Below are 24,198 nucleotides of genomic sequence, written 5' to 3'. Positions count from 1 at the left end.
AATAATTAACCTTATGAACAAAATAAAGTTCAACATCAGTAACATCATAGCACCCGCCCAGCTGTATAGAAACACCGTCATGCTAGCTAGTACGCAGTATGAAAAAGTCAGCATAATGAAAATAAACTGCACCTAAACATGGTTTATATCTGACCCAGATAGGCTGCAGGTCATAACTTCTAACCTGAAGTTCAGTTTTCTTGACACTCGGACTGGTGGCCGCTTCGGGTCTCTCCTCCTCTTGCCTCCCCTTTCCCTCATCCACCTGCTGGCCTCCACCACTTGCTAATGTTACTGAATCTGTGGAAGCTCCGTGATATGGAAGAAATATAGTATCATCAGAATTCGAGTATTTTTAGACATTGAATTTATAACACTGAATTTTTATCCTCCAAATTTCCCTGCAAAAATATTCACCTGCAAAAATTCACCTGCAAAAGTGATGAACTTGAATGACCCAAGCCAGAGCAATCAGCACTAGATCACAATGGGCTCACCCGAAACCCTGGCTGATTGGGACCCACACCCATTTTCACACCTTGGCTCAGGTGATTAGAGGATCATCAGGGGGTCCTTTTGTCCCTCTTTGGGGGGAAACTCCCACTAGGTTTAAATCTGGGACTCTCCACCATTTGACCTTAGAACTGAAGAAGCTTCTGGGATGAGAGGTGAAACGTCTTCAATCAACTTAAAGAAGTCCAGACGCTTTTCTTTGCAAGCTCCTCAAAGATGGCCAAGATTTGCAAACTGCTTTTATCATTGGAGAAAGGACATCTTTCCCTGATTCAAGGGAGATCACTGGATGAGATCGAAGATGAAGTTTTGTATTGAAAGGAGCAAATATTTGGGCTTGGCAGTAGGTGAATATGCCGAATCAAGAGAATTAAAACCTTTACTTTTAATTCTTTAAGCAGACAATTCTGTTAAATGTCCATGCTTTAAGGTTCTTGAAGTCTGTTGTTTCATCACTTGGCAAACGTTGGCAAACTGCAGAGTGGTGGCCTTAAATAGTACAATTATGTAGTGTGATAAAAGTACAATTTTCATTATTAACTTTGTTCTGTATTTTGCCATATCTTGTTGTTAATGTGATGATGATACAGCACTCACAATGTCAGTGTGTGACACCAGTGAGCCTGTGCATGCAGCAGCTAATTCCACAAAATAATAGTCTGTTCTCTTTTATAACTCCGATTTAACATGCTGGTGTGCATGTGTGGCAAACCGAAGGAATGATGATGGGCAAAAAGGCAATGCAATCATACACACATGCTAGGGTGGTGGTGTGGTTACTACGAGCTCAAGAGCTTTACTGTTACAAGGAAAACCTGACGGTGCCACCTTGGGAATTTCATTCAGTTTCACACATATCTAGTTCAAAACTATGGTGATTACCAAGGAGGCACTCAGGTCCATTATACTTTAGACAAAGATGTGGTTCGGAGTGTAAAATAGTTTATTGATTTACATATACATCTCATCTTTACACTACGGTTTATACTACGATGCAGTCAAACCAGACGTACACGAAATTCCCAACAAGGTTCCACCCAATCACGGCCACTTTGGGCTTTAAGCTTTTGAATAAGGAAACAAAAGTTTTGAATATCCAAAACATGAAAGCAATCATCCTCTTCACCCTCTGTAGTTACTGCAGAAACACTCCGGTGATATGCAGCTTCAAAGGGGCCTCTTTCCAGTAAGGTGACACAGTAATAGGAATTTACAAACTATTCAGAAACAAAATGTCCAAACGACAAAATAAACTGAATCTCCAATTTAAAGCAAATAAACGATGTATTCAATCTATCAATATTTTGGATTAAAACACATAAACTGTTATAAAAGGAAAATCCCAATGCATTCACAACACATTAACAAATTAACATTAACAACATTACTTTTCAAGGGAAGTTAAAACCCGAGAAATACACAAAAATGAAACATTCTGGGTCACAACAGAGATCTAAATCAGCTGTGCCTGAGACAGTGAGCTGACTCTAACGCTAACTAGTGCCCAGCAAATTATGCAGTCAGACATTCCATTCACCACATGCAAAGCAGAGAACACAAAGTGAAAAAAGGGAAGGGCAAAGCAGCAGCTCCTCTGTAACACAGAATACTGTAAAACTATTAAATATTAGGTGCTAACCAGGTATCTACAATGTGCAAAGTCCTGGTAAAACATTGACACTGACCATTTCCAGTCAGATGATGGGGGTGTGACCAGGCCTTGGGAAATGCTGGGAGTTGACCTCATGCAGCCCTTACCCCTCAGTGAAAGTAGAAAAAATATATTTAATAATCGTTGTGTACTTTGGATAGAACTGTTCCCTCTTTGCAAGTCCATAGCAGAAACTGTATTCCATGTACTAAACACATAAATACTCATCAACCTAAATTCTCTCAGACCAGGGCCTACAGTTTGTATTTACTTTGTTTAAAGAAGATGGCAGATGATGGAATTTCTGGCAGAAAATACTTCACCACATCATTCCCAAACCAACCCAACCTGACAGAAAGGATAAACCATCATTATGTTCCATCTCATAGTTCATGTTCAGACATATTGACATATTGCTCATGTTTGAACCTTTTTGCCTCCATTTTGTGTCTGCGATTGAGTCCATTCACCTTGTTTTGGCCACCCAACCTTTTTTTTTTTTCTCCTGTCCCGTTTGGATCTTTAGCCATCAGAATTGTTGTCTTAAGGCCAAGAGAGATGCCAAGCGGATTTACTTTACCAAGTGGATCATCATGGCCTTGCCATATTGGTCCATTTGATTGACCTTTATTATAATTATGTATTTATTTTATTTTCGGTTGTTACAGTCGGGACAGACATGACTGGGGGATAGGACAGAGAGAAAGAATGAAAGAAAGAGAGGGAGAGAAAGAAAAATAGAGGGGAGAAGAGATGGTGAGAAAGGGGAGAAGAAAGAAAGAGAAAACAAACAAAACACCTGGATCACCTGTATGGAGAAAAAAAAACAGAAGAGAAAACAAACAAACAAAAAACAGCAACAAAATAAATACAGCACCATCACAATAAACTAGCTAGCAGTAGATAACAGTAGATACTAAATATTAAATGTTCTTGTGCAGCACGCAAGATAGACAGCGCACAATGTGCTTTGAGGTAGCAGCCAAGAAAGGTGTAGTTTGTGTCTGTGAACTCCCATGTGTACACCCGTGTGGATAAGCATGCTTGTATTCCAAAGGTTTCTCCATGTAACGATCTGCTAGGGAGTATGGGGAGCCATAGCCCCGTCCCCCAGGGCATGAAGCAGGTATGGAGGAGATCCAGGCCCCAGACATCCAGAGGCCCCAGAGTACGAGGACCCAAGGAGGACCACCAAAGGGGGGGAACCGTGCCACCCTCCTGGGAAGAGCTGAGTAGAGCCCCAAACGAGAGGTCACCCAGCATCCACAGAGCAGAGGCCAGAGGGGGTTGCAGTGGCATGCCCGCGGGCTCTGCCGGCAGCCAGCTGCGCCAGAGAGGACCGAGCTTCAGGCCCAGATGCCAGAGGCCTGAGGACACCCCACCCCCCGGAAGGGGCCCAGCCGGGCCACAGGCGCCAGGCCCCGCCAATCGGCCACCAGGAGTGAGCCGGTACATACATGAGTGCCCAGCCCCAGTCGACAAGAACCACCAGCACACCAACGTCTGAGGGCATCAGCCACCGGCAGGGAGTGTGGTCAGGGGAGATAGGCCTCCGTACTTTGGAGGGCCTGAGATGTTCCCAGAGAGGTCGAGTCTAAGACCCAACCTGACATATAGACACAGATGAACAGGCGCACGCAGACTCAAACGTGCATTCCCACCCCCATATACACAACCAAATACTCGGCACTTACCCAACGTGTAGACAGACACAAATAGACACTGCACAGACAATCACACTCCCCAAACATACTGTATATCCCCGGTCCAGGTACCCTCGCCCCCGGAGGGGCAAGCCGCACCTAGACCCAGGAGGTGTAACCCTTCTCTCTGGGGTGGAGGCAAGCGGACCGCCTCCTTATCTGCAGTAGCAGGGAGGCCCCGCATCACAGACCCCAATCTGACAGCCAGCACCTCCTCCCAGCCCCCCAGCCCTGACGGCTAACAGAACCGGGGTGAGTGAAGACCCCAAACCTCCCTCCGCCCGCTCATATGTAGTGTTGCTGTGTGCTGTTCTAAAGTGCATTTAAAACACAGGAGGGCATGGTGCTTTTGAATATATCCAAAACATGAAAAGAGTCGTCCTCTTCACCCTCTGTAGTTACTGTAGAAACACACCGGTGATATGCAGCTTCAGAATGACCTCCTTCCAGTGCTGTGACACAAAAATAAGAATTTATAAATCATACAGAAACAAAATGTCCAAAACAAAAGAATAAACCGAATCTCCAGTTTAAAGCAAACAAACTATCTATTCAATCTACCAGTATTGTGGATTGTGCTATAAAATAATTCAAAACACATTAACAAATTAACATTAACAACATTATTTTTCAAGGGAACTTAAAACCCGAGTAATAAACAAAGATTAATGCTGAGAAATGCTGGAAGTCAACCTCATGTGGCCTTTCCCCTCAGTGAAAGTAGAAAATTATATTTATTGTCCTCGTGCTTTGCTGCACATTTTGGATAGAACTGTTTCCTCTTTGCAAGGCCATGGCAGAAACTGTATGCCATGTACTAAACCCATAAATACTCATCAACCTATTTTCTCTCAGACCAGGACTAACAGTTTGTATTCTCTGTGTTTGAAGAAGACTGTGCAGACGAAATACGAAATGTCTCTGTGAAGGTTCTCAGTCATCCAGGTCATCATAGTCTAAGGAGTTTGGAAAGAAAACCGTCTGGGCTTCTTTAAGTTGCTTGAAGACGTTTCACCTCTCAGCCGAGAAGCTTCTTCAGTTCTAGGGTCAAATGGTGGAGAGTCCCAGATTTAAGCTCTGTGGGAGTGTTCCCTCAAGAGGGGCAAGGAGTCGCTATTGATTCTCTATCTAATCACACGAGCCAAGGTGTGAAAATGGGTGTAGGTCACAGTCAGCCAAGGTTTCGAGTGAACTCACTGCGAAACCTGGCCCCACCATATCATGTGATTTCCCGAGGTCAGATGGCCCAGGATGTGAGTGGGCGTTAAGGCGTCTGGGAAGGGTTCTCAAAACTGGATTATAGATGGCAGACAGTTGGTGTTGTAAACCACCGCCTCTGTTCAAAGATGGTCGCTCACAGTGGACATAAATGGCCTCTTTCACTTCTCTTTCAAACCATCTTTCTTCTCTGTCCAAAATGTGAATGTTAGCATCCTCAAAAGAATGACCTTTGACCTTTAGATGCAGATGGACAGCCGAGTCTTGTCCCGTGGAGGTGGCTCTTCTATGTTGTGCCATAGGCTTGTGAAGTGGCTGTTTGGTCTCTCCAATTTAGAGGTCTGGGCATTCCTCGCTACACTGTACAGCGTACACCACATTGTTAAGTCTGTGTTTTGGAGTTTTGTCTTTGGGATGAACCAGTCTGAAGTAAACTGGAATGCCGTACATGGAGGAGACTACTGAGTTTTTCTGATAAACCACCTACATAGGGGTTGACTATATTGTTGCGTTTGTCTTTCTGACCCTGCCTAGTTGGTGTCTGATCTTCTTTTCTGTGCATTTTTGCTGATTTGATGAAAGCCCAATTAGTATAACCGCATGTTTTAAGAGCTTTGCTTACATGTGTGTTTCCCTTAAGGCTTACAGGGAATATTTTCTGCCCAGTATTATACGGTCCTGATGACTCCAAGTTTGTGTTCCAGAGGGTGATGGGAGTCAAACATGAGCTACTGGTCCGTGTCTGTGGGCTTCCAGTAAACTTCAATGTTGAGGTTTTCATTCCCTTCAACGTGCAGGGCACAGTCCTGGAATGGCAAACAGTTATCCTTTGTGTCTTCCCTGGTGAACTTTATATTTTTTAAAACTCCAACCAGGAGGACCTAAGCAGGATTTTCCCTTCTTGGGTTCAGGAATTCAACTTTTAACTGTGGAGATTAAAGTTAGATATCTGAATCTCATCATCAAGAATGTGATGATGATGGTGGTAGCAATGAGTAGGCGCAGGGTACTCCACCCTGTGCAGCACACTTGTGTTGCACTTAACGTAAAGGAGAAATCAAAAAGCCTAAGGTGGCGTGTTAATAACGATGCATTCAGTATCTCCAGGGCAGAACAAGGTGTAGTGCTAAAGGGTGGAGTTAGAGTGCATTCAGCTGCAGGATGAGATCGTCTCTTGGGAAGCAGCTGACTGATGTAGAGGACCATCACTGCAGTGGAAATACTAGCAAGACAGCTTCAAGGAAGACAGGCGCTGAGAACGACATGGGCTAGCTGGTTAAAAGACTGAACTTTCAGAATAAAAGTATTCTAAAATGAGTGGCTAGATGTAATTTGGTGGCTGTTCATTTAACTGAATCCTAAAATTGATTTGTGAAAGGTTGTTTCTTATATGACCTCAAAAGACGAATGCTATTCAACCCGACAATCCTCAGTTCTTACTCTTTGAGTAAGAAAATTAAGATTTTGATCATTAAACTGAAGTCTAAATGTCTTGAAACATTTTCTTAAGATGAAAAGGTTTATGCTTTTTAACAAATAAAAAGTGATTTACAGCAGTTTAAAATTTTTTCACTAACTGTTGTTAAGAAATCAGTTTCACCCCGGTTCTTTTTATTCCTCGGGCATCCAGAGACGGTACCCAGACTCAGTAGTCAATTCACAACTCTCTTTATTACTTCACACTCATTGATTATACCTTCTAGAAGGGAGATGTATTCGACCCTGGAATTCCTCTGCAAATCTCAACTCCTTTGTCTGTTTCACCCAGTTTTGTATCAATGACCCCCCTTCTAACCCCTCTACGAGGTGCCATAAAACTAAGCACTGTGTTTACATGCTTGTGTGTGTGCGAGCACGTGAATGCCTGTGTGTGCGCGTTCCTGTGTGTAAGTGCATGTGTATATATGTGTATGTACCTCTGCGTACGTGACTTCCTAGAGGTCATAAAAGTCCATCCCAATTCCAGACCACAGTTATCCACTTACAAATGTTGAGACCCCCACCCAGATATCCTCTGGGGAATTTCCACTCAGCATTAACTTCTATTTGTCTTACTTTCACAGCTCAAGTGGGGGAAGGTCTCCTAGAAATCTACTCCTAAGTTTATGACACACTCAGGCCTGTATTACATCCAGGGCAGTGTCAGTGTCTCTACAATAATTCTACATTTATGAACTCTAAAATAGGCTAAACATATCTTCAATGTTCAGTAAACGTTCATTGTTCTGGTGTTCTGGAACGATATCATTTTTAAAAAGGATTCCTGACTTGAGAAACAAGTTCAAAGGATTTATAATTAATGAGCTGATGACTTGTGTTCTTACCAATAAACACATGAAATCAAATGTTTCTATTCCTGTGTTACACTCTAACATAATGCAGTCAAATGAACAGAAAACATTCTTGAAGATCAAGCAACAAAACCTTTTTTCAGCTACTACCAGGTAAATGTCTAATCTCAGTAATGAAAAACAGACTCGTTTATGGGTGAAGAAACAGCCTCTATAAGAGGACGGTGAATGAAGCTCCGCCCCTGACATGATTCAACTGCAACAAACCAGGAAACAGGCTGTTCCTCTTCCTAATTAAAGGCAGATGCACAGACGATCAGACTGAGTTCAGACCAAACTAGCAGCTTCCTCTGAGTGAGTCCAGCTACAGGAGAGAAAAGTGGAAAACTCCAACACTGCTGCTTCAAGCTGCTGACGCTCCACACACTGGATGTGAGTTTGAGCAAAAACACGACTCAAAGGAAGTTTCAGTGAAGGTGGTAGAGGAGGGAGGGGAGCCAGGACTGACTGTACTTCCTGTCTGCTGTTTTCAGCTTCACTCACAGACTCAATGGCTTCCAGATCAGAGGAGGATCTCTGCTGTCCGGTCTGTCAGGAGGTCTTCAGAGATCCTGTTATTCTGTCATGTAGCCACAGCTTCTGTAAAGACTGTCTGAAGAGATGGTGGCGACAGAGAACAATACACGAGTGTCCAGTTTGTAAGGAAATATCAGTGCAAGAACCACCTTTAAATCTGGCTTTAAAGAACCTGTGTGAGTCGTTCTTACAGGAGAGAGATCAGAGAGCTTCAGAGGCTCTCTGCAGTCTGCACTCTGAGAAACTCAAACTCTTCTGTCTGGACCATCAACAGCCAGTGTGTCTCATCTGCAGAGACTCAGAAAAACACGCCAATCATAGATTAAGACCCATCGATGAAGCTGCACAACAACACAAGAAGGAACTTCAGGAAACTCTGGAGCCCTTAAAGGAGAAGTTAAAGGTTTGTGAAGAAGTTCAAGCGAAGTTTGATCAAACAAGAAAACACATTAAGGTCCAGGCCCGACACACAGAGAGGCAGATTAAGGAGCAGTTTAAGAAGCTTCACCAGTTTCTAGCAGAGGAAGAGGAGGCCAGGCTGGCTGCACTGAGGGAGGAAGAGGAGCAGAAGAGTGGGATGATGAAGGAGAAGATGGAGGCTCTGAGCAGAGAGATAGCAGCTCTTTCAGACACAGTCAGAGCCACAGAGGAGGAGCTGAGAGCTGAAGACGTCTCATTCCTGCACAACTACAAGGCTGCAGTGGAAAGAGTCCAGCGCTGCCCCCTGCTGGATGATCCACAGCTGCCCTCAGGAGCTCTGATAGACCAGGCCAAACACCTGGGCAACCTGACCTTCTACATCTGGAACAACATGAAGGACATGGTCTCCTACACTCCTCTCATTCTGGACCCAAACACTGCTCATCCAAAACTCATCCTGTCTGAAGATCTGACCAGTGTGAGATATGGAGGAGAGAGGCAGCAGCTTCCTGATAATCCAGAGAGGTTTGATTTGTTCTGCTCTGTCCTGGGCTCTGAGGGCTTTAACTCAGGGACTCACAGCTGGGATGTTGATGTTGGAGACAGTACAGGGTGGTTACTAGGTGTGTTAGCAGATTCTGTGCAGAGGAAGGGAAGCATACAGTCTGGATTATGGGAGATATTGTTTGATGGAAGTAAATACTACAAACACTCACCATCAACTCCTCGCACTGCTCTCTCAGTACGGAAGAAGCTCCAGAGGATCAGAGTGAATCTGGACTGGAACAGAGGAAAGCTGTCGTTTTCTGATCCTGATACTAACACACACATACACACCTTCACACACACTTTCACTCACAGGATGTTTCCATATATTGAAACTGTTGGTAAAGTGAAGGTGTTGCCGTTGAAGGTGTCAGTGTCAGTGGAGCAGTTGAGGATGAGTTGAGGATGATGATGTTTCTAATGTTTCCTGTCAGTGAATTGAAGCTGTTAAACTGCAGCTGTCCTCCTGCTGCCTCGTTGTTCCAAAGTTCTTTGTTTCTCTTTTAGTTCTCACTGTTTCTTTCTGTTTCTGCTGTCCACCTTTTCACATGGAAAATCATTTCACTGTTTCTCACTGAATGACTCCCCAAACTAGATTTGAAATTCTAACAAGTTTCTAATCATTACAAGTGATTCATGTTTCTATTTGATGTGTGTAAATGGAGATGATTTATTTTGTTGGGATATGGACTGACATGTGTTGAATGAGAGGAGCAGTTTGTTGTTTTCTTCTTGTCTGTTTAGGACAGCAATAAATATATTGTTGAAACAATGATTCATGTTTAACTCCATATATGAAATGTTTCTGATATTTGAATTCTGTTTGATTAAAGACTTTCTGACACAAATGCGATTTCATTGTATTAATAGAACTAAATAAGATCAGAGTTGAAAAGCTGGAGTATTATGTACGTGCTTCACTGTCGATATCTTCAGGGGGATTCAAAGTCATGAGATAAACAAGTGTAGGCAAGGCAAGGCAAGGCAAGTTTATTTATATAGCACAATTCAACAGCAAGGTGATTCAAAGTGCTTTACAGAGACATTAAAAACAAAAACAAATAAAAAGCATGATTTAAAATTGATTAAAACAAACAAACAAGCAAGCAAACAAACAAACAAACAAAACAGTATATAAAATCAAAAATTAGAACAGTAGATAAAATCAGTAGTTAAAATGTAAGTTTTGAAATTTAAGCTTAAAAGTGCGGATTTGGTGCTTTATTCAAAAGCAGCTGAGAACAGGTGAGTCTTCAACCTGGATTTAAATAAACTGAGTGTTTCAGCTCATCTGAGGCTTTGTGGGAGTTTGTTCCAGATATATGGAGCATAAAAGCTGAATGCAGCTTCTCCGTGTCTGGTTCTGACTCTGGGAACTGATAAAAAACCGGAACCAGATGACCTGAGGGATCTGGAAGGTTCATACTGGGTCAGGAGGTCACTGATGTATTTTGGTCCTAAACCATTCAGAGCTTTATAAACCAGCATCAGAACTTTAAAGTCTATCCTCTGACGGACAGGCAGCCAGTGTAAAGACCTCAGAGCTGGACTGATGTGGTCCACTTTTTTGGTCTTAGTGAGGACTCGAGCAGCAGAGTTCTGAATGAGCTGTAGTTGTCTGACTGATTTTTTAGGTAGACCTGTAAAGATGCTGTTACAGTAATCAAGCCTACTAAAGATGAATGCATGGACTAGTTTTTCCAGGTCCTGTTGAGACATCAGATCTTTTATCCTTGATATATTCTTGAGGTGATAGTAGGCTGATTTTGTTATTGTCTTAATGTGTTTTTCTAAGTTTAGGTCTGCATCCATCACTACACCCAAATTTCTCGCCTGGTTGGTGGTTTTTAGGTGTATAGATTGAAGTTCTCTGGTGACCTGTAATCGTTTTTCTTTGGCTCCAAAGACTATTACTTCAGTTTTGTTTTTGTTTAGCTGGAGAAAATTGTGGCACAACCAGTCATTAATTTCCTCAATGCATTTACCAAGAGCCTGTACAGGGCCTCGGTCTCCTGGTGACTTTTTGATATATATTTGTGTGTCATCTGCATAGCTGTGATAGTTTACTTTGCTGTTCTTTATAATCTGTGCCAGTGGGAGCATGTAAATGTTAAACAGAAGGGGTCCCAAGATGGAACCTTGGGGAACTCCACATGTGATACTTGTCTGCTCAGAAGTGAAGTTACCTATTGATACAAAGTATTTCCTGTTTTCTAAGTATGTTTTGAACCAGTTTAGTACAGTCTCTGAAAGACCTGCCCAGTTCTCCAGTCGTTTGAGTAATATGTTGTGGTCAACTGTATCAAATGCTGCACTGAGATCCAGTAAAACTAAGACTGACATTTTTCCACTGTCTGTATTCAGACATATGTCATTAAACACTTTGGTCAGAGCGGTTTCAGTGCTGTGGTTCTGTCTAAAACCTGACTGGAAGGAATCATAGCAGTTATTCTGTTTTAAGAAGTAATTGAGCTGTTGAGAAACTGCTTTTTCAATGATCTTACTTAAAAATGGGAGATTTGAGATCGGCCTGTAGTTGTTCATTTGTGTCTTGTCAAGATTGTCTTTTTTCAGTATAGGTTTAATTACAGCAGTTTTTAGTGATTCTGGAAACACACCTGACATCAAAGAAAAGTTGACGATCTGTAACAGGTCTGACTCCAAAGTCTTTGAGACCTTTTGAAAAAACTTGTTGGCAGGATATCTAAACAGCAAGAGGGGGAGTTCAGTTGACCTAAGATGTCCTCCAGGTCTTTGCTGTTAATAGGGTGAAACTGTTTCATGGTGTTTAAACAGTTTTTCGGTGGACACAGTCCATATCCTGAATCTGCTGTTGATGTACCAATTGTTTGTCTAATCTTTTGGATTTTTTCTGTGAAGAATTTGGCAAAGTCATTGCAGGCCATCGTCGAATGAAGTTCAGCTGCCACTGACACAGGAGGGTTTGTTAGCCTGTCAACTGTAGAAAATAAGACCCGAGCGTTATGACTGTTTTTAGTGATGATGTCAGAGAAGTAGGACCTCCTTGCACTCCTCAGTTGTAAATTATAATTGTGAAGTTTCTCTTTATAGATGTCATAATGAACCTGGAGGTTTGTTTTTCTCCATCTGCGCTCAGCTTTCCTACACTCTCTTTTTTCGTTTTTCACCAGTGTGGAGTTTCTCCATGGAGACTTTTTCCTTCCAGAGATAACCTTCACCTTAATGAGAGCAATAGTGTCCATTACATTTAACATTTTAGCATTGAAGCTATTGACGAGCTCATTGACTGAACCTCTGGACAGGTCAGGTGTTAATGGGAAGACCTGGTTAAAGATCTCACTACTGTGTTCAGTTATACACCGTTTTGTGATCACTGCTGTTGATATATTTATGTGGGCTGAAATTTTACTTTCAAAGAAAACACAGTAATGGTCAGACAGGCCACATCAGACACAGTAACCTTTGAAATGCTCAGGCCCTTGGAGATCAGTAGGTCAAGAGTGTGTCCTCTATTACTGTTACATGCTGAGTCAGCCCAAAGTTGCCCAGAGTGTTACTCAAGTCTTCAGTCCCTTTGTCCTGAGGGTTGTCCACATGGATGTTAAAATCCCCAACAATAATTACGCAGTCGAAATCAACACAGATCACAGACAGCAGTTCACTGAGATCATTAAAAAAAGTCTGTGCAGTATTTGGGAGGCCTGTAAACATTAAGAAACACAACTTTGGATGGGACCTTCAGCTGTAAAGCCACATATTCAAAAGACTGAAAACTTCCAGGAGATAGCTGCTTACATTCAAATGATTCATTAAATAAGAAAGCAACCCCTCCTCCTCTCCTGCTCACCCTGGCCTCACTGATAAAACTGTAGTTAGGAGGGGTCGTCTCGATGAGAACAGCTCCACTGTTACTTTGGTCCAACCAAGTTTCAGTTAAAAACATAAAATCAAGGCTGTGCTCAGTGATTAAATCATTAATAAAAAATGTTTTCCGAGCTAAAGATCTAACGTTTAATAAAGCCAACTTAAGTGTTTTAGAGGTATTATTTGCCCCCTCGTGTTTGGGAGCAGTCTGTGGCACACAAGGTATCTTTACTATATTTAAAGATCTTTTAGAGCGCAGCTCTCTGTGTTTTGACCAGGCCACATGTCTCCTTCTGTCACCTGAAGGTACAGACATTTTAAAACCTTCTAGTAAACAGGGTCCCAGCTTCTCCTGGGAAAAGTCACCACTGCCATAATCCTCGCAGCCCGGACCCTCCACACATCACACATCAGACTGCGGAGACAGAGCATGAAGGTGGTAAGGAGGAACTAAGGGGGGCGAGGCTGGGCAATGTGACTTCGATTGCTCTGTTGAGGGCGGGGCTCGATGGTGAACCTTTGGCTGCTCTGGTGGGGGGTTTATGGGGAACAAAAAGGGATTGGGCCGTGGGGTAGATCTGAGCCCAGCATTGACCCGCTCCATCATCTCCTCAGTGAATTTCAGGTGTGGGGAGGAGGGAGAAAGGGATGGGGAGGAGGGTGATGGCCTGTCAGGGGTTTGGGGGACTGGGGAAGGTCGTGGTCCCTGGTCCTGGTCGTTGGTGTTGTTGAGAAAGTTGGAGGCAAATAGGGACCCCTCTTCTTGCCTCAGATGTCTCTCCTTTCTGAGGCTCTTCCCGGGTGGGGGCAGATGGAGCTCCTCCTCAGGGTTTCTGCTGGGCTTTGTCTGTTCTCGGAGTACTGTTTGTTCCACTTTATGAGATAACTCCTCATTTATCTCAGCCTTGGCACCAAGCACAGATGGATGACGTATGGAATAAAACAAGTTGGAGGTGAACAGTTTCACCCCTGACTTGTTAAAATTAAATCCATTTGCTTTAAACAGATGCCTGCGTTCCCAAAAAAATATTAAAGTTGTTGATAAAATGCACTGAGTGGTCAGTACATGCTGATATAAGCCATTTATTCAGTGCAAACAATCTGCTGAATCTCTCGTCTCCTCCTCTGACGGGCGGTACAGGCCCACTGATGAATACAGCTGCATTCAGAGAGTTTACAGTATTTAATAATCCAGTAAAGTCCCATTTCAGAACCTCCGACTGTTGTTTGGACACATCGTTTGACCCTGTATGCAGAACAATATTTGTCACAGTTGGATATTCATCTGCAATCTGAAGAATTCTCTCCTTCAGGTTGTTGACCATATCCTTAGGAAAGCAGAGGACTTTAGTGTTCTTACCGCACATCCTTTGTACATCCTTTACGGCAGAGTCACCCACAATCAGAGTTTCAGGCCTAGCCTTTAGCTTTCCCTGTGGCCTTTTACTTTTCAATAGATTTTCAGACCTTACTTCGCTACTTTTGGTTGTCCGATATAGATCCAGGGTCCTTTGATAGTGGAGCAAATCTGTTCTGCAGTTTCACATTCAGTTGTTTTGGAGGTTTGTTGTTAACCCTCCTATTCACGGTTGTCCAGTCCTGTTTCCTCCCGTATACAGGGGTAGAAGAGCTTCTCTGTCTCGTAGGAAGTGAAGGCCAGTCGGTTTCAGAGATTTCAGCTCGCTGTGCTCTGCCTGTGATACGTCCTCCCCCTTCCAGGAGACATGACTTATGTCTTGGTTTTGCACCAAGACAGTCCAAGGGGGGATTATCGCTTGAGGATTTATTATAATGCACAGAGTCTACTTTCTTGGTCATGTTATCTGTGCTCCTTAGCTGTGTACTAGCTTGCTCATCGCCATTGTTTTGAATCAAAGGCAAGGTTGTTTCATTTCCACACAGTCCATTTACCTCCACGTTTACTTCTAAGCGATGAATTTTTGTCTCCAGTACTGCAATCTTCTGCAGGAGCCTGTGGTAGTCATCTGTGGAGAGGGAAGGCATCTTCTTGCTAGTTAGCCTAGCGGTTAGCACCTTTACAGGCTATTGAGGCTATTCGGTGCCCTGACCCTGTAATCAGGCTTCAGCTGTGTCTAGGCCACAGACACACGGAGCGTTGAGTATAAGGTAACTAAAAATGTTGCTGTTTCTTTTTTTTTTTTTTTTCTTCTTTTTTTTTATAAACCTGTCCCGTTTGGTTCTTTTGCCATCAGAATTATTGTCTAAAGGCGAAGAAAGATGCCCAACGGATTTACTTTACCAAATGGACCATCCCAGCCTTGCCGTAATGGTCCATTTGATTTACCTTTTATTGTTTATTTTATTTTTTTTTTATTTTTACTTGCTAGATACGGGACAGGGGAAAAGAAAAGGGAGAAAGAAAGAGGGGGGGGGGGGGGGAAACAGCGGAGAAGAGGGACGGGGATAAAGGGCAAAAAACAAAAACCAACAAAATAAGCAGACAAAAAATACATATATCGATCACCTGGATCACCTGTTGAGAAAGAAAAAAGAAAACAAGCAGAAGAAAATGAGAGTAATAGAATAAACAACATCACAATGATATATGGGAATATAACACTAAATACTTAATATTAAACATTATTGTGCAGCACGTAAGATCGACAGCACACAGTGTGCTTTGAGGTAGGAGCCAAAAAGGGTGTAGTTTGTGTGTGTGATCACCTGTGTGTACACCTGTGAGCATGAGCGCGCTTGTATTTAAAAGGTTCCTTAATGTAATGATCTGCTAGAGGGTGTGGGGGGGCCACAGTCCCATCCTCCAGGGCATGAAGCAGGTATGGAGGAGATCAAAACTCCAGACATCCAGAGGCCCCCAGAACACAAGAGACCAAGGAAGACCAACAGAGGGGCAGCCGCGCCACTATCCCAGAAAGAGCTGAGGAGAGTCCCAGATGAGGGATCACTCAGCAGCCGCGGAGCAGAAGCCAGGGGGGGTTGCAGTGACGTGCCCGTGAGCTCCGCCGGCAGCCAGCTGTGCCTGAGTGACCGAGCCCCAGGCCGAGAGGCCGAGGGCACCCCAAATGTTGCTGTTTCTGTTAAGAACACTTTAGTCCTAATGATCTATAAGTGTCCAGAAGTTCTCGCAGGTAAGCTCATACGGAAAAAAGGGAAAAAATCATCATAAAAATCAATAAAAATCAATAAAAGAAGCAAAGCATTTAAAGAGCAAAGAGAGGAAGCGTCCACACTCACAAAAGGGGGTACACTCACAAAAGGAGTGTAGAGGTGTGTAGAGAAAAATATTTGAGCTTTATTTTGTATCAAAGTGGAGCATTTCTTCCAGTGTTGGGGTTGAAAAATTATAAATTGTTTATAAAATAAATAAAGCTGTTTTATTGTTTTTATATATGCCCGATGCAATGTGCTGATAAACGAGTTGGCGCTCTGTGTTTTGAGAGTCAAGCGCTTCATTCAGTGTTATTGTCTGGATTTGAAATATTGCAGGTACACCAATGATGACTTTCTATAAGTCTCTTGGTCAGAGAGTCCAAACAAGATGTCCTGAACTGGGTCTAAGAATCAACCAAGTAAAACATTCGATAATAAAGACTACGCAGGGTGTGTTTTTGGGTCCATGTTTCTCTTATTTCAGGAAAAGGAACAGATAGGAGGTCGAGGGACTGAGTGGACTTGGATTGAAAAGGTAAGATTCGCAGCGGACTGCCACGTTGGTGTTGGGAGAAGATAGCCATAATAGGGTCATCTTTTCTGTGAAGCAGTTTGCTGGTTTGAGCACCCGCCCCTTTCCTGATGGGTGCCCAAAGTGGCCCTTTGTTGAGGCAAAAAGTTTATTTAAATTTTTAATTTTTTTTAAATGTGTGTGTGCTTGCGGAGTCCTGTCTGTGCCCCTCAAAAATAATATTTAACTATTAATCATAGTCTTTGCTAAATAAAAGGATCTGGCTTGCATCAGTCACATGATCACCATTAACCAATGACCGCCCTTGACAGCAGAACGCGCCGGTTACGAGCCAGGAACGAGCTCACAAAGAGAGCACGCATTTTTTGCGGTCCAGAGCAGTAGTGATGGGATTTCCGGCTCTTTTTAGAGAACCGGCTCTTTCGGCTCGGATCACTAAAAAAAGCCGGCTCTTTCGGCTCCCAACCAAAATTAAAATATGAAAACAAAAATATGCACATTCTCTGTCATATGGGCCTGAATGAATAAACTTTCTGAATCCTTTATCATCTGCAACTGAAAATAGTTGTGGATGATTACTATACCTTTCTAATGTAACGTTGTTGTCCCTGGCTCTCTTTCTCTGTCTCTCCCTCCTGCTCTGTTCCTGTGCTACTGAGAGTGTAATATTTCATATTTATTCCTACTTTCTCATTGCTTTATTATTGTAGCTCTAGTAATAAATAATAAGGGAAGGATTCTGAATTAGCACCATGATGCCCATACTATATACAGTATTCTGAAGAAGGTCTAAAATGTCACTGTGTGTGCGTGCATGTGTGTGTTTAATGTATATAGATTTTTTTTTTAAATTATTACTCATTATATAACATTGTCCAGACATGGCTGGTAAGGACATGAGGAGGAAACAGTAGGAGCTGTGTGAGGCTACTAAAGGCAGTGGATCTCTCAGCAGCTGGATTACAAAGAGCACAGGTAACATTAACACATGCACCAGCTGTTGGAGACGTATTCCAGGAATGTTTTGCTTCTATAACATTTTTCCGTCATCATTTTATTATAGATTAAGTGCAGGAGTTGTTAAGTGTGGATAATTAAATAATAGTTTATTGCAATAGCAAGTCGTGCCTTGTTCTCAGATGGACAGCAAGTGGAGAGTGATAGATGAGATGAGGAGATGAAGGAGGAAGAGAGGCAAGAGTGATTCACAGGCAGAGCCTTGTTTATTTCTCACAGTTTTATGTCTCCTTATGGTTCCAAGCGCTGTCACCAATCTTTGCATTTTGTTATTATCTCATAACACTTGTTTAATCAGCTACATCTCTCCTATGGACTTTTTAATGTCTACAGTCTCAGATCAACACAGCCCTGCCCTCCAGCACTATCAGCAGCAGGAGCAGCAGAAACCCCTCAACAGCAACATTGTATCAGGTAAACATAGGGTACGTTTGCTTTGCCTTGTTGCCACCTCACAACAGTGATATAGTATGATGCAATCCCATATTAGATTCTTGATGAATGTGTGTTGTTGTTATTCAACCTGGTTCAATGTGCCCCTTTTTAACTTTGAGCACCCGCCCCTTTAAACGTCTCTGCACAGCCCTGGTCTTTGCTTACTTTGCCGTGCTGAATTGAAGCCTTGAGGAAATTGGGGGACTATGTACTGAGTTACTGCTTCCTCATTTGGACTTCATTGGGCACAGCCAGGAGAGGACCACATCTACAGCCAAGATGTACTCTTTCTCCTCTCTCAAATCATCTTCAGGACTGGTAGGAGACCTTTAGCAACAGCATAGAATAGACAGAAAATTGTGAGTTTTTTGTGATTTAATCTTAAAATTCATATTATCTGATTGAGCTGTAACTGCAAAATTAAAGAAAGTAAAATATCCCATGTGTATTTAAAGGCTAATATTGTGGACATTCTTCGGACATTTTTAATTCTTTGGAAAACAGTGGTGAAAACTTATGTATGAACTTTTAGTTCAGCATCATAAGTTCCCATGGTAAGCTACCCCAACAAGACGTCAACCACCTTAGTACTACAGAAATCTCAAGGTTACCCTGGAGTTACCTAAATCAGATGAAATCCTGCTCCATGGTACAAACCCCAGGTCCAGTGAAAAGTCAGAGTGCGGCAAAAGTGACCATTTACTGAAACTTAGTGAATTTATCATGGACAGTCCTTGAAAACTGTAGACCTTCACTCAGTCTGTCTACAGGGTGGGCCATTTATATGGATACACCGTAATAACATGGGAATGGTTGGTGATATTAAAGTCCTGTTTGTGGCACATTCGTATATGTGAGGGGGAAAACTCCTCAAGATGGGTGGTGACCATGGTGGCCATTTAGAAGTCGGCCATCTTGGATACAACTTTTGTTTTTTCAATAGAAAGAGGGCCATGTGACACATCAAACTTATTGGTAATGTCACAAGAAAAACAATGGTGTGCTTGGTTTCAACGTAACTTTATTCTTTCATGAGTTATTTACAAGTTTCTGACCACTTATAAAATGTGTTCAATGTGCTGCCCATTGTGTTGGCTTGTCAATGCAACCCTCTTCTCCCACTCTTCACACACTGATAGCAACACCACAGGAGAAATGCCAGCACAGGCATCCAGTATCCGTAGTTTCAGGTGCTGGAATCACCAACCATTCCCATGTTATTACGGTGTATCCATATAAATGGCCCACCCTGTACATTAAGTACTGTGTAGAGAATGTGACAGTTACCAAAATTATCCAGGCTTTTCCTAACCAAAAACCTTGGATGATGAATTAAGTACAATCTCTGATCAGAACACGTAAGTTAGCCTTGAGGTTGAGGGAGAGGTCTCTCTACAGCCCTGCCAGAGCCAACATGAGCAAGTGCATCAAACAGGCCAAGGAAGCCTACAGGAGGAGGATAGAGGGCCTTCTCACCAACAACAACCCCAGCCAGGTGTAGAGAGGAATCCAAGCCCTCACTAACTATGAATGACAGGGCCCCCTTCTCTCTTGCTCTTGACGAAGGCGGTTGCACTTTTCTCCTCTCCTCCTCTCCCTTAGCTTCCCTGCTTAGCCTCTTGTGTCCTTGTCTAGTCTCGTGTTTTTTGTATTACTTTTCCCTGGAACACTCTCTCACAGTCTGTTCTCTAAAACCTAAAAGAGGAATTATGGATTTGATCAACTGGTCCCTAAATGCAATTGACACCCTTTTCTCAACGAGGAAGTCTGGGCTTGGGTGAGCCTGAGTGCTGAAGATATCTACCTATTCGGAACCATGATAACAGGGTTCTTGCTGATCGGAGCTGGCTTGGCTCTGGCTTGGCTCTGGCTTATCGAAGAATTAAGAAAGCGGAACCGGCTGTTCAAACCCCCACAAGGCTGCCCGCTGGGATTGAAATGATGGGACAAGGCGTGAGTTCTACCCTCTCATCCACTAACCTCTCATTATAATTGGAGATTAGGTGGAAACTGTCTGGATTGCAACCACATAAGCTAGCGCAATAAGTTTTTTTGCATATGAAACTGGAGGAATTGTACTTATATTGTATGCATTCAGCCTGTCCTAGGTCACAGTTTCCTTTAGTGATAGGTCCAACAACACTGACGCACCGGCGCATGTATCAAGCTCACAGAGCGAAACCTGTATCGGTGCGTGCGTCGCTTTAAGAAAAAGTCATGTGATCGATACAGGTGCTGTATCGCTCATTGCCAATGCGTCAAACTGTGTTTAAAAGGTACCGCATCTGTCAACGGAATGAGTCGCCACCAAAAACACAAAACAAAATTACTCTTGCAAAGATAAAAAAAATACATATCTCTCTATAACAAAATGGAGCCCGAAAGAAAAAAAAAGTTTCTGGTGTGTGGGATCATTTCGATCATTTAACTGCAAATAAGGTAACTGTTTGTCTGTCTTTGTTTCAGTGTAATCTATCAGAACAGGAAAAACAGCAATGTGACTTGCTGTGTAAATTATTTATTTCATTTTATGCAGGTTAAATGTCGCATGTTTTCTGCAGAGCGTTCTTACACAAACAAAAGCACTTCCTCAATGTTAGGCATTACAGAGCGAAACATGAAAATGAGGAGACAAACACACCGAGAATGAACACAGATAGGCCTATATAGACATTGAGCTACTTTATCGTCATTTTTTTATTCATATGTGTTTTATTATTTTGAAATCAAGCATCTAGGAAGACTGTTCTGGACCAGGCAGTCCTGAATTTTATTATAAAGGACTGACAACCCCTTAGTATTGTGGAGAGTGAGGGGTTCAGGGAGCTGGTTCAGGTCCTTGATCCATCATACGTTTTGCCAACCAGAAATGTTTGTATAGATAATGTCTCATCAGGTAGCTGATGTTAAGTACTGCATACTGATTTAATTTTGTTTCATCTTCAGACCATCAAGGAATTGATAGCCAAAAAACATGCGTGGGAACTCGAACGAGTGAAAATGGAAGTACAGCAAGCTGTGGCAGTGAGTATAACAGCTGACATGTGGAGTTTGAACTTTGAACATGGAGGCTTACTTGGCTCTTACCTGTCACTACATTAATGAGATTATGCAGTTGTGTGCATCTGTGTTGGGTGTGAAACACTTTCTACAAAGTCACAGTGCAGACAATTTGGCCCAATTCAAAACGGGCATGATGGATGACTGGGCCATCACAAATAAGGTAAGGTCTCTTGTGACCGACGCAGCACCAAACATGATTGCAGCAACAAGAACTCTCCAAATTCGACATTCAGTTTGCATTGCACACAAACTCAATTTATTTGTCAAGAAATCATGTGATCAAATCCCTGAACTTTCATCCATAAGAGATAAATCTAGACAAATCCTATCATTCTTCAGATCCAGCACTACAGCCAAAGAAAAGCTTGCTCAAGTGCAGCAGCAGATGTGACGGCCCGTCTTGAAACTTATCAACGAGGTACCAACACATTGGAACAGCACATATCAGATGCTGTCACGGCTACATGATGAGAAAGAACCAGTCTGGGTATCTCTTGCTTCTCTTCCAACAGATTTAACTCCATATACAGCCGATGAGTGTTACATCGTAAGGGAAGCACTTCTTGTGCTGGCCCCTTTCCATCAGGCCACAGTGGAGTTTTCTGAGGAGAGGAGAGTTTCAGGATCAAAGGTCATCCCGATGATGAAAATGCTATATTGTGCACTTGAGCAGAACTCTTTACATCAACATACACAAGCAGCCACCCGTCTCCATGACCAACTTAGGCGTCGTGTCACAGACACTGCTTCTAATCTGGAGTCATTAACCCTTTAAGACCTATTTTTACATGCTGTAGTGCCATTTTTGGGAGCATTTCAAGTTGATACACATCAATACAACCAGTGTAGCCCAAATCTTTATAATATGTATGAATTACGTGGATAGTAATTACATAAATTGCAAAAAAGTGCAATAAACTACAAAAAAATTGTAAATCGTTTTTGTTTTTTTTAACATATTGTTGGGTCTGTTCCCACAAACCCCGCTAGTTCTAGAGACTTATTCATCATGAAAGAAAACAAGACAGTCGATCGATCGATTACTTGCGCAAGGGAGGCCTCGTTGATATCTTAGCTCATCACGAATGACCCCAACGATGGCCTCCTCCTGCTGCCTTTTATTGAGAGACAGTTCACACAAGAAGTAACGCCCACATAGTTCTAAGACAAGGCTTTGTATGTATATGTGTGAACTTCTATATGTAAGTAGGAATGTGTGTGTGTATGTGTGTGTGTGTGTGTGTGTGTGTGTGTGTGTGTGTGAGACCTCCTGCTGACCAGAGGGTCGTAAACGCAGGAAGCTTACATCAAAAGAAGCAGATCTTCCAGATAGGATGTATCTGCAATAAAACATTACAGCCCCCCCCACCAGAACCTCGAGAATCTGGGGGGAAGGACAGTGGAATCCCTTTCATCAGAGTTGGCAAGCATAGAAATGACAAACATTAACAATTCACTCTAACACATATATTTCTAGTTAGAGAAATTTAAGAGGTTTATCCCTCAAAACTGTAAATACAAAAAAGTTGCACAAAATAGTTTTCCAGCACAGGAAATTTATTTTTAGTGTCTTCATAGTTTTATTTTTGAAATACACCAATTTTTATATACTGCAGGAAAAACGAAAATAAATATTATAATGCAAATTTGCAAAAAAAACAAAAAACAGAATATGCATCAAAATAAACGATTTCCAGCAGTGCAACATGAGTCCTAAGCATCCCAGAAACGACACAGAAAGTCATAAAGTCAAACATAACATTTCCGCAAAATGACGTCACTTCCGGTTTCAGGCAGGTCATGGCGGACATGCGATAGTTCGCGCTGATGGACTAGGAAGTGTTACGAACAGCTGATCGGATCGGCAAAGCGTGTTTCTGGAATATTATGTTTTTGCTGCTGCAAGTGCTTTTTATGCAATTTTTGCAAAGCTATATGTGGAAGGAAACTGTGACCTCGGACAAGCTGATGCCATAAGATGTAAGTACAACTCCTCTGGTTTCATATGCAAAAAAAATTATTGCGCTAGCTTACGTGGTGGCAGTGCTACCGGTGTTCCAGATCTACTGGCGTTTAGATCAACTGGCGTTTAGATCAACTGGCGTTGGTCGAACAGATGTGTGGCAGTCTTGCCTTTCAGGAGCTGCTACTGACAAACCAGCAAAAAAACCGCCAAATGTGTCATCTGTGACACTTGTGAGGTTATCTCAAACACACTCCGTCAATCTTGATGCCATTGAACAACAAAATGTTTAAAAATGTCGCGAGTTTACCTGGTGATATCCTCATGCGCGACGCGATCGCGAAAACACCAAACAATTAACACCACGCCGATGTTGTTCACAGGACAGCAAGAGTAAACGATCAGGAGACTCTTGTCGTCATTATCGTTCCCCTCACACGTTTTATTTCTCCGGTTTCAGCGTTTTTGCTTCACAACTAAAGCGTGCAGTTTACTTTGTGTGCACTAACATGGACTCGAATCAACCAGCGCCACCTCTGGCCAAGTGCCACAGCCTACAGCCAGATCAACTTGTGACACACATCTGCACCACGTTTGAATTCGTTTCATGCACAATACATTTGTACCTTTCAATTGTGTCTTAACCCTTAGATGCACACGTGGGGTCATTTGTTTTCCTTCAAAATCTTTAAAATGCAAAGTTGTAATATATTCATATTCCAGGTATTCCTCATAAAATATGTTTGTTAAATGAGGCCATTTGCATTTTTATTTATTTTTTCATTAATTTTAAAAAAATGCAGTTTTTGTATCAATACCCCACTCTTCCACAAGTGGGGTCAAAAATGACCCCAGGCAGTTCCTGTGGAATCTTCTATGAAACTTTCATTCTTAGCAACTCTGACTGTCCCACTTACACATCTGATGGATCATGAATTAATTTTTACACAGTAACCTACATGATTTATAGTCAGGGTTGCACATAAGTGGTCCGCAGGTGCACATTCACTGTCAAAATAAAAGTATTCCCTGAAATTCAGAGAATATGCGCTTCTTTTGCGGTGGAGGAACACCAAAGTAATTGCTTATGGAGCTTGCTTCTTTGACATCTTTAAGAGTTCTGAACAAATGTCTGTCCTCCTCCAGAACATCTTATGTACGCAAACGAGCGTTCCAACTTCTTATCTGGTACATGTCTTTTATTTTGACAGCGAATGCGCACCTGCGAACCATTTATGTGCAGCCCTGTTTATAGTTTCCTGTGCATTTCAAATATTGTCCTTTCTGATGTT

General features: G+C 42.4%; 1 protein-coding gene across 1 annotated transcript; it reads left to right on the top strand.

The window, feature by feature from the left end:
• Window positions 1–7,863: 7,863 nt before the first annotated feature.
• LOC134623969 (nuclear factor 7, ovary-like) lies at window positions 7,864–9,321 on the top strand. The gene has a single exon (XM_063468968.1). It carries the CDS (start codon window positions 7,927–7,929, stop codon window positions 9,319–9,321), a length of 1,395 nt encoding a protein of 464 aa, XP_063325038.1. The 5' UTR covers window positions 7,864–7,926.
• Window positions 9,322–24,198: the final 14,877 nt, after the last annotated feature.

This window comes from Pelmatolapia mariae, linkage group LG3_W (genome assembly GCF_036321145.2).
Source record: "Pelmatolapia mariae isolate MD_Pm_ZW linkage group LG3_W, Pm_UMD_F_2, whole genome shotgun sequence".
In the NCBI taxonomy this organism is placed as follows: Eukaryota; Metazoa; Chordata; class Actinopteri; order Cichliformes; family Cichlidae; genus Pelmatolapia; species Pelmatolapia mariae.
This window is presented reverse-complemented; position numbering and strand designations above follow the sequence as displayed.